General features: G+C 40.2%; 1 protein-coding gene across 1 annotated transcript in view; it reads right to left on the bottom strand.

Annotated features, from left to right (window-relative positions):
• nrd1a (nardilysin a (N-arginine dibasic convertase)) overlaps positions 1 to 7,924 on the bottom strand; it is a 92,239-nt gene extending 84,315 nt beyond the window's left edge. The window contains exon 1 of the mRNA XM_048602097.1: positions 7,353 to 7,924. Coding sequence (XP_048458054.1) covers positions 7,353 to 7,537 — 185 coding nt within the window. The 5' untranslated portion in view covers positions 7,538 to 7,924. The remainder of the gene's footprint in view (positions 1 to 7,352) is intronic.
• Between the last annotated feature and the right edge of the window lie 4,151 nt (positions 7,925 to 12,075).

The raw sequence follows: 12,075 nt of genomic DNA, 5'->3' as shown, positions 1-12,075 counted from the left end.
TTACTGTGGAGAAAAAAATGGAGTCTAGAGAATGCAGAGGAATAAACTTTGCTGTTTTAAATACCGTTCATATGACAGAAGTAGTAGTTTGGGAGGTCTTAGAGAATATAATGGTGGATAAATCTCCAGGTCCTGATCTAATGTATCCCCGAATTTTGTGGGAAGTAAGGGAGGAAATTACGAGACTCCTTGCAGAAATATTTGCATCATCTATAACTACGGGTGAGGTGCCTGATGACTGACGCACGGCTAATGTCGTACCTTCGTTTAAGAAAGCTTGTAAAGAGAAACCGGGGAACTATGAACCCTGTGAGTCTGACTTCGGTTGTGGATCAATTGGTGGAGATGATTATACAAGATAGGATTTATGGACAGTTTAGAGAGGCAAAAATTGATTAGGGATAGTCAACACGGTTTTGTGCGAGGAAAATAGTGTCTCACAAACCTGATTGAGCTTTTTGAGGAAGTTATCAAAATGATTGATGATGGCAGAGCAGCAAAGGTTGTTTATTTGGATTGTAATAAAGCCTTTGACAAAATTCCACATGGCAGACTAAGCAGTACAGTTAGGTCACATGGGATGCAGGGTGAGCTTGCAAATTGGATACATAATTGGCTTAACAGCAGGAGACAAGAGAGTGGTGGTGGAGGGTTGCTTTTTGAACAGGAGGCCTGTGACCAGCGGTGTTTCACAGGGATCAGTTCTGGGTCGTTTTTTTTGTCATTTATATACATGACTTGTATGAGAACAGAGAAGGCATGGTAAGTTTGTGGACAACACCAAAACTGGTGGCACTGTAGACAGCGAAAAGGTTTTCTAAGATTACAAAAGGATCTTATCAATTGGGTCAATGGGCTGAAGAATGGCAGGTGGAGTTCAATCTGGATAAATGCGAAGTATTGCATTTTGGGACAACAAACAAGGGTAGGGCTTATTAGAATTAATGGTAGGGCCTTGGGTAGTGTTGTAGAACAGAGGGGCCTAGGGGTGCAGGTATATAATTCTTTGAAATTTGTGTCACATACAGACAGGATGGTTAAAAAGGCATTTGGCACGCTTGCCTTCATTGCTCAGTCCTTTGAGTATAGAAGTTGGGATGTTATGGTGAAGTTGCACAAGGCATTGATGAGGCCTCTTCTGGAATACTGTGTCCAGTTCTGGTCACCCAGTTATAGAAAGGATATTATTAAGCTGGACAGGATTCAGAAGAGATTTATCGGGATGTTCCCGGATAGGGAAGGTTTGAGTTATAAGGAAAGGCTGGATAAGCTGGGACTCTTTTCACTGGAGCGCTGGAGGTTGAGAGGTGACCTGAAAGAAGTTTATAAAATAATGAGAGGTATAGATAGAGTTGATGGTAGTTGTCTTTTCCCTAAGATAGGGAACTTCAAGACTAAGGGACTCATTTTTAAGGTGAGAGGAGAGAGATTTAAAAAAGACAGGAGGCATTTTTTTTTTTTTTTTTTTTTACACAAAGGGTGGCTCATGTGTGGAATGAACTTCTTGATGAAGGATATGGATACAATTATAATGTTTAAAAGACATTTGGATGGATACATGAACAGGAAAGGTTTGGAGGGAAATGGGCCAGGGAGTAGGCAGATGGGACTAGTTTAGTTTAGGATTATGTTCAGCATGGACTGGTTGGATCAAAGGGTCTGTTTCCGTGCTGTATGACTACAAGTCCAGTGACCCCTCATCAGAATTGACCTGCTGAGTTTCTCCAGCATTTTCTGTTTTTACATCCACCATTAGTTAGACTCCACTTGTTTTTTTTAATTGTAATGATGATTTTGCATGATAAATCGACAACAAGGGAAACACGGCCTCTGTGATCTAAGAGAACAAGAAAAGCAGCTGCATATCTCCTTAACTAATCAGATTGCAGGATTATAAATGAACACTGCAGGGACTGAGACTGAAGTGTAAACTAAAGGAATTACATTAAATCTCAAATCGGATGCAGAAAAAGAGAAAAACAATTGGATGAGTGAAGAGACAGAACAAAAGTAAAAAGAAAACTTACCATTTTAAAGTCTCAGAAAGCAACTAAAACCTTTAGGAATGAAACCTCGGGTTTCTGATAGTTAATTTTCAATCCTAGAAAGGTTTGACTGGGAAGAATTAACAGTGTCACATCACTAAAAAGAGGACTGAGAGTTGAAACGAAAGTAAAAGCAAAATGCTGAAGATGCTGGAAATCAAGTAAAAAGTGCTATCACTACCACTAGAGAAGCAATATTAGACAAACTAGTGGGCTAAAGGCAGCCTCTGATGGCTTGCATCCTATGATCCTAAAAGAAGTAGCGAGATACAGTGGATGCAGTAGTAGATGCAAAGGTTTTAATTTTCCTAAAATCCTCGGACTCTGGAGAAGTACCATAGGATTGGAAAACTGCCGACATCACACCTCTATTCAAAAAGGATGGGAAGCAAAAAGCAGCTAACTATAGGCCAATTAATTTCCATTGTAGAAAAAAATGTTGGAATCGATCATGGAAGAAGCAATCGCAGCACATTGGAAAATCATAACCTAATCAAGGACAGTCAGCATGGCCTCATGAAAGGGAAATCATGGCTAATTTGTAAGAGTTTTTCGAAGAAATTCCATTCAGAATGCATACAGGGGACCAGTAAATGTGCTGTATTTGGGCTTCCAAAAGGCATTCAACAAGGCACCTCACAAAAGGTTAAGTGATCAGTTAAGAGGCCACAGTGTGGATGTACATATTGACATGGATAGAGAACTGGCTACTGGACAGCCAACAGTGAGTGGGGATAAGGGGTTCTTTTTCATGTTGGCAAGCTTTAACCAGTGGAATTCCACAAGGATCACTTCTGGGGCCACAAATGTTTACAATATATGTTAATGACTTGGAGGAAGGAAGTGAATGTATTGCAGCCAAATTTGCAAAGGACACAAAAATTGATGGAAAGGCAAATTGTGAAAGGGTTACAAAGAGTTTAGAGAGACATAATGATAAGTTAAGAAAGTAGACAAGAAGTTAGCAAATGCCATATAATGTGGGAAAACACAAAGTTATTCATTTTGGAAGGGAGAACAGAGCATTACTTAAATGAATAAAAACTGCAGAAATCTGCAACACAAAGAGACTTGGGGGTACTTGCGCATCAAATGCGGAGCTAGCACATGGTGCAGCTTATAATCAGCAGGGCTAATTTCAAGGGGGTTACAGTATGAGCAACAAAATCTTACGGCAAATGTACAAAGTGTGGTGAGATCACACCTGGAGTACTCACAGCAGTTTTGGTCCCTTTATTTAAGGAAAGACGTTTAAGGAAGTATATTATTTCATTGGAGGCAATTCGGAGAAGGTTCCCAGTATGGAGGCACTGTCTAAGGAGCAAAGATTAAACAGTTTGGGACTCGACTCCTGGTGTTTAGAAGAAGAAGGGATAATCTCATTGAAACATATAGGATTCTTAAGAGGTTTGACTGGTTAAATGCTGAGAGAATGCTTCCTCTCATGGTACAGTCTAGGTCCAAACGGCATTGTCTCAGAACAAATAGGTACTAATGTAAGCCAGAGACGAGGAGGAATTTCTTCTCTCAGAAGGTTGAGAGTATTTGGAACTCCTTGCTACAGAGAGCTGTATATTTTGTAAATATACAAAAGTCCTTTTGTATATTTAAAGCTGAGACAGATAGACTCTTGATCAGTAGGGGAATCAAGGGTTACAGGTAAAATGCAGGAAAGTGGATAGGAGGAATGTCAGATCAGCCAAGATCCCACTGAATGGCAAAGCAGGCCCAAGGGATTGAATGGCCTACTTCTGTTCCTATTTCTTATGGTCTAACTTGAAACGTCAACTGTTTTTCTCTCCACTGATACTGCCAGGTCTGCTGAAAAGATTTTTTTTTTATTTCAAGTTTAGACCAGACAACATGACTTAATTTTGTAGCGACATTCCTAAAGCTATAGGCGCTTTACTGAATGAATACTGGAGATTCATTAATTTTACGTCCAAACATCAAAATGTGTTTAGTAGATAAGATTTACACCAACCTGGTCTTTTTTTAAACAAAGATTGTAGAGAGTGTTTTGCTAATCAGGAGACTGAACAACACAGTTTGGACCCACCAGCTCAAATTATGATATTTAAACAGTCCAAAATTTAAAAGTGAAATTAGACAAATTTTCCAAATAACTTAGGAGCACATGGAGACAGTCACAAAGTGCCACTTCAATATGCTAGGCCAATAGGGGTATAGATTAAACTATGCATTTCTAAAAGGACGGAAACCTAAAATGTTAATTCTGTCAAATTTGTTGAAAAGATCAATCCAACCAACATAAACAAATTTTAATTCTACAATTAGAGAATTCGAGGCTGACATACTGCTTGAGCTTTGCTTGCAGTTTGTAGCAACACTGTAGGGATCTTACATTTGTGGGTTCTTCCACTTTCATCACTAAATATTATTTCTGTGTGTATCATTTCTGTGTTACATCTCAAGTCAAAAGAAATTTTAACAAAACTTCTGTGGTTTAAGAAAGTATATGGTAATATAGATCTATTACAATAAGTTGGAAAGACAGCAGTGTAACAATACTGGTCACACTCACGTGCAAAGCTCTGTCGAATTATGACTCAAGTCAGTGGGGCAGTGGGGTAATCACATTTTAACAATATTCAACACAGTTGTATGAATGAGTATCCTACTGGAGGAACATTTTAGAGCATTCAATAAACATCACAAATAATACAAATCTATTGTATGTGGAAACATTGCAAATGATGAAAATCTGAAATATAGAAAATGTTGGATGAAATGCTAAACACATCTGTGGAGAGATGAGAGCTAAAGTCAACTCCCCAGATGCTACTTGATCTGCACTAATCGCCAACATTCCTTGCAAGTTATATGGTAACAAAATAAGACTTCCATACTCACCCAGAGTATCAATTCTCAGAGATGTAGATGTATTTCACTTATTACACTAAGTGTAAAACAGCACTGTAACAGTGAATTTATATATTCACCTGGAGCAACTGCATTGTTACAATATGGCTGCCTCAGGAAGTGCTCAAGAATCAGACACAAGAGCAGCATATTTTCTTTACTAAATTATTTAGCGAGCAAATTGGATTGTCAATCCCACAGTTGATTTTGCCAATACCAGAATACTAAATTTTTAACCAAGTTAATATTTTTAAACTAATTTGAACTCTCACTTACTTTTGGTCCAGCTATGGCTCCTATATTCACGAGTGTGTGCGTACATCTTGAGAAAATCCATAAGTGCACAAGTAATAGAAACATGAATAGGCTGTTCAGCCCCTCAAGCCTGCTCCACCATTCAACAGGGTCATGACTGATCCAACATTCCTCACTTCCACATTCGTTAACCCTCGATTCCTCTACTGATCAACAATCTATCTGTCTATCTATCTATCCAACTGTCTCAGCCTTAAATATACAAAGGACTTTGTCCCCACAGCTCTATGGACAAGGAGTTCCAAAGACTTGCAACCCTCAGAAGAAATTCCTTCTCATTTCAGTCTTAAATTGGCACCCCTTTTTCTGAGGCCAGCTCTCTGGTCCTAGATTCTCCCAAAAGGGGAAACATCCTCTCGGCCCAACCTGTTTAATCTTTGTTCATCAGGCAATCTCTCCATACCAGGGATCATCCTAAGGTACAAAAACAAAGAGTCACTGGACCCAAAACGTTAACTCTGATTTTCTCTTCACAGATGCTGCCAGACCTGCCGAGCTTTCCAGCAACTTCTGTTTTTGATCCTGATTTACAGCATCCACAGTTCTTTTGGTTTTTATTATACTAAGGTACCTTCTCTGAACTGGCTCCAATGAAATAAAATCTCTCCTTAATTAAGTGAACCAAAACTGCTTCCAGTACTCCATATGTAATCTCTCCAGCATCTTGTACAGTTGCCAAGGCACTTCATATATAATTAAGTAATGTTGATATGTAAATGTGGTACATATGTAAGCCAGAGGAGCCCAAAATATCAAGATAAATCACTATATCATTTATTTTTTTGTGTTGCACAAGGGATAGATGTTAGGTGCAGAGAGATCTCCCTTGCTCTTCTCAGATTTGTACCATGGAATAATTTATACCCATCTGAGAACTAAGATGGTTTAACATCTAATCAGACAAAATGACACCTCAACAATACAGAACTCTTCTAGTAGTGTACTGTCAGAGGTATCATCTTCCTGATTGGATGTTACTATACTAAAAATTCAGATTCAGTTATGTGCTTAAATCACTGCAGTTTGTTTTGAACCCAAAAAACTTGTAAAGGAAGGAAAAAAGTATTAGCATTGAACCAAAATAGGTAATAATGTGGCATAAGACATTACACTCTGAAATCATGTAAAACCACTCAGAGATCCATATTTTAATTTAAATCATAATTTAAACAAATATCTATTTTTAGTCAATGTAATAAATAATCCATAATTTTAAAACAAAAGTGAAGCAATTGTGGGACACTATTTATCACGGTACACTAATTCACTACACAGATGTGTAAATCACATCCCATCTTAACATCCATTGCACATATCATAAGAAACAACTTGCCTCACAAGAGATAGTAAGAACTGCCTATGCTGGAGTCAGAGATAACACGGTGTGGAGCTGGAGAAACACAGCAGTGTCCCAGCCCGAAACGTCAACTTTCCTGCTCCTCTGATACTGCCTGGCCTGCTGTGTTCCTCCAGTTCCACACTGTGTTGCCTCACAAGAACTAGTTCTAAGCAAATACTTAAATAGACATTGCTTTTGAAAAGTGACCATGTTAAAAATTTTCTAATTTTCAGAATCATTTCCTCCCAAAGCATATCTTTGCATAAATCCCTATCCTGATGTCTTCAAATAATTTTACAACAGAGATCCCTCAAAACGTTCGACTCGTTGGAAGTACCAACTACTTATTCACCCACCAAAATATTGTTTCTTTGTTGCGAGTGATAAGTAACTAATTTTCTACCTTGGCGTAAAGAACGGTTCCAATATTGCTACGTTTGCCTGTATAGCATTCACGATCACGTTTGTGATTTCTTGAATTTGAAAGCTTCCGAAATGTGATAAAAATGCTTCCTGAACGTATTCTACTCTAACTCAAACCAAGTCAGCAACTTGTTCCCAGATCTTCGTTTTCTCGAACGAGAAAACATTTCCATGGGAGCACCTTCCCAGGGAAAGGTGGTGGTCACATCTCTTGATTACAATGTAGCTTACCCATTCCGAGCACGAATGGGTAAGGATACAATTATTTATTCACATTATTGTGCTTTTTAACTGCAGAAACTGGAGCAGGCTGGCTGTGGGAAGCATGTCGTTCAGGCTGCTTTTACCTGTACTCTTTTGGGTCACTGGGAGATTTGACAATGTCCGGATCGCCTCGATTCTTCTCGGGATTGAACTCCTCCTCCTCCTGTCCCTGCTCCGAAGTGTCCGCTGTTGTTGTTGTCGTCGTACCAGGATCTACATTCTGACTTTTTTCTCTGTTCGACGATTTGGACTTGTTCCTCACAGGCATGGCCAGGCCCCGCCAAACAGCCCGAGGAGGCGAGAGGCACAACGCGGCCGATCCGGTTAATGCGACCTGCGAGCACCGACTGCTGCAGCCGCCGCCACCAGCTGAAGGCCTCGACCACCACGCCGCCCAACCCGTTAACCTTGCAAACAGTTTAAATGCTGCAACAGACCGTTTATAAAACGTAATCAGGCCCGTCGTAATGTGAATAAATAAACAAACAAAGCCCTGGCCGGATCACCCAGTAAATGAATAGGTGTTACGGCCTGATCCCTGAGCTATAAGATGATATCTAATTGGAGCAAAGAACCACTTGACACTCGGCCTCGATAGGAAACCAGCAAACCGTTCGCACCGGTCTACCAAACCAGATAGCTCCCGTGAGCGAGACCAGACATGAAAAGCCCCGCCCTCCTCATTCCGATGGGTGGTTTTAGTACCAAGTGACGAGTTTGTATGGTTCGACTGAACGTCAATCATCGGTCTCGGACTATCACATTTGGTTGTGAAGCTGCTTGGTGACACATTGTTGACTCGCCGCCAGACGAAGCCCCCTATGGTGGAACGACAGAGACTGCGATCACTGCAACTCCTCCCCTCCGTCCGCCAACACTCGCACTCCACCAAACTTCCTATCATTTTAACACCCTCACCCGGAACTCACTGACCTTGGCAGCCTACACTGTTTCAGTGCAACTGGAGTTAGGGTGGAAGAACAGCATCTCATCTTTCCATCAGCCACGTGGGAACCCAAGAATCTCAAATTATAAATCTGCCTTTTATTTTGATTTTAGATCGCAACTGTTGGTATGATTTTGCTTTTCCTGTTTACACCTATAGATTTTTTTAACCAACGGTACAGTTGCAAGCCATCAGTTGCGAAAGGTGCTGAAGAAGCTCAGTATCCTTCTTCAGCCATAAATTGATTTTCACTGTTAACATTGTAGATTTCACAGAAAACTTAACTCTTGGCATTGTTTAACCTGCTCTAATTATTGGTGGAGGGCCGGTAGCTCAGTGGTTAGCACTGCTGCCTTCCAGCGCCAGGTACCCAATTTCAACTCAAGCCTCAGGTGACTGTTTAAGTACAGTTTGCACGTTCTCCCTGTGTCTGCGTGGGTTTCCTTCCACAGTCCAAAGATGTGCGAGTTAGACAATGCTAAATTGCCCGTAGGCTCCAGGGATGTGCAGGGTAGATGGTTTCACCATAGGAAATACAAGATTACAGAGATGGGATAGGTCTGGGTGGGATGCCCTTCAGAGGTCAATTCAGACTCAATACATAATATGATCATGATGTTTAAGTCCTTTGTCAATTTTTCTTGTATTGTTCAAATTTCCTAAGCATGCACACAGAAATTTGGCCTCTGTGCAAAATATGATCAACCTAAGAGATTCATAAAAGTTTGGAGCAGGGAAGGAAGGGGAATTCCAACATATAATGTGACAACTAATTGAATACTCTGAAGGAGGAAAGTATCATAATGGGTGGGACATCACTTAACTTCCACATATTTGTTCAGCAAGCCTTGTTTGGACTTAGATTGAGAGTCATTGTGTTATACAACATGGAAACATAACTTTCAGTCCAAGTCATTCATGCTGACCAGGTTTCCCAAATTAAACTAGTCCCATTTGCCTTTGTTTGGCCCATATCTCTATCAACCTTTCCTATGCATGTGTCTGTCCAAATCCATAGCTCAGCAGTTAACATTTAACCACCTCTGCTATTATTCAAAAATATCAGATTAGAACCTTTCAAACCTCACTGTTCATTTAAGGTGGGTACCAATTCCACTCAGTGCCCAGAGTCACAGATGTGAATCCTACTGTAAAAAGATCACAGTTCAGGTTAACAGAGGGAATGCTGCTTTAGATGTCCTGAGCTTTAGGGTAGCTTACACAGTTGTAAGCTGGTTTAAGTTTTTACAGCATGCTGTAAACAGATTTATATCACAAAGCTGGTGAGATAACTTTTTTTATATTTGGTCTTAGGATTTGAGTAATATCACATTTCATATGTTCTCAGATTTTGGGCAATTCTGGGAACATATCTGGTCTCTGTCCTCATTCGTATTCACATATGCCTTCTTAAACCTCTGCAGTGCTTGTTGTAATGTCACTCCCACCAAGGTGTTCGATAAGATAATTAGTCATAGCTCACAAAGAACTATAGGCATCTCTGTCCATGAGAGAGATACATTTTGATCATATACAGCTTGAGGGCCATTATTCCACAAGTGTTCACTCATAGTTGCAGAGCTCGGAGTAGAGCACTTGTTTAAGGTGTTTTGTGTTGGGTGTGAACAATGTGGCAGCTGGTTGCATATGACCAGTGATTCGATACTGGGAATATTGGCCTGGGAGAGCACCCTTACATTGGTACATCTATCCTCCAATGGATTGGCAGGATTTTGCGAAGGCAGTGCTGGTAATAACTATTCAGGGATTTGAGGTATCTTCTGTACATGGTCCATGTTTCTGATGCATACAGGAGGTTGGAAACCATGGTTGCTCTGTAGACCATGAGCTCAGTGCTGGGTTTCAGTCTTGGAGTTCAAACACTGCTTCTCAGTGTCTGAAGACTGCACTGGCACTTTGGAGTCAATGCTGGATTGCATGAATATCAGCTCACACCAAAAGGAGGCTTCCATGGGAAATGATGTATATTGTTCAGGGGATTGCCATGGATTTTGACAGTCGGAAGCCAGTGTTCTGTGGCAGGAGTAGGCTGATAGAGAATGATTATCTTCCAGATATTTATTCTGAGGCCTATTCTCTTATATGCCTTGGTGAACACGTTGACAACAGTTTGTAGCTCATTCCCTGTGTGTGTGCACATGCACGTGTCTTCCCTTGCAGCTTGATGACAGAAGTTGGGGTGGTCTTAGTTATGGGCTTGAAGGCATTTAAGATTGAACAGGTTTCTGCTTTTCATGTAGGTTAGCTCCATTTCGGTAGGAGCTTCATGGAGATGGAGTCGAGTGTTGGGGCGAGGAAGATAGAGAAAAGCGTTATCCAGCACAGGACTCCCTAAACAAGTGCTCTACTGAGAGCTCTGCAATGGTTAGCCATCATTAGGAGGACAGAGGAAACATCAGTCACTTTCAGCATCACTGAGTTGAGTGGAGGTCAAGAGCCAGCATTAGAAGTATCATGCAGAATCCAGAGCATCCCACCCACCTGCCTCACCAAACACCACCTTCCCTACCTCCAGCAGAGTCTGCACCTCCCAGGGTGAACAGTTATGCCACCACAGAACCCATCCCCACTGAGTGAAGCAAATCATCCTTGACCCTTAGAGACTGTCAAGGAAGAAAGAAGATTCCAAGTGGGGACGAGGTGAGGAGGCAGGACTCTATGAATTAACAGAGCCTATACAAAGATTGAACCTGCACCATTAGTATAATTAGTATAATAGTATCACACTCTAGCCCTCTAACTAAATGAAGTAATCATCCCCCACTGTTCAGAGATAATAATGAAACAATAACAATGATATATGACTAGGGTGAAAATTTCAAAACGGTGCCGTTTCTATGATATTACTGCAGTTGTCCTTGCTGGTGGAGGTTGCAATGAAGAAAAATGCCTGCAAACTCTGCACATACATACAATTCATTTTGCTGTAAGAATTATCCAACTGGGAGGAAGCATGCTAGTGTCTATTACTGTAAGCTGCATTATTTCAGTCAGTTGAATTCCAGTAGAACTCTTATGCATGCTTGAGGATTCCTGAAGTTTTACTGAACCAACCTGAAGCCATATTATCTGGACAAGGCTTGAATGTGTCAGGCAAACAAAAGTTTCCTAAGCTTTTATTCTAACTTATGTTCTGACAAAGTCTCATTACAGTTTTTGCAACTCTAAACTGTGTTTTTGTTCACATCTCAGATCTGTTCACATCTGCAGTTTTTGTTCATCTTCTAAAAGCTCACACTTTTAGAAGTTATGACTTAATCAAGACTTTTCAAATTATTTTGTCTTCTGTTTATGTTCTTGTGTGCTCTGCACTACCTTCACAAAAATAAGGCATTTTCTGCTTGCTTTGTTTCAGAAGACTTCTATCTTTTAAAAGTTACAGGGTGTACTCTTACTAAGTTTAAACATTCTGTTTTCTGTTCATATCAATTTCAGTCTTTCTTCCTGTCTGTCATAATAGCCATTCCTACACTCATTATATTTCTCTTTTAATACGGCCATTCAGCTTCTACCTGACTCTCTTTGTCTATCTGTCAATGAACCTTTTTGTCTTTTTACTTTCGAAGCTTTCTATCATTGTTTGTTTCTTTTTATTTGCTCTTCAATTTCAGTGTCAAGTTTCATTAACGGAATGCAATAAAGGTGTACCAACAAACATAAAACAACACTTGCATCTCCCCAGTACTCCAGATATTCATCAACTGGCAATGTTGCAAATTTAAAAATATCTTGGGCACCAGATAAATGCCATGATCATTTTTCAAATAATAATCAAACTACTAGAATGTTTCTCCAAATGTATACAGCTGATTCACCTCCATCTTTCAATGTGTGCTTGT

Source organism: Rhincodon typus, chromosome 10 (genome assembly GCF_021869965.1).
Source record: "Rhincodon typus isolate 14 chromosome 10, sRhiTyp1.1, whole genome shotgun sequence".
Classification (NCBI taxonomy): Eukaryota; Metazoa; Chordata; class Chondrichthyes; order Orectolobiformes; family Rhincodontidae; genus Rhincodon; species Rhincodon typus.
This window is presented reverse-complemented; position numbering and strand designations above follow the sequence as displayed.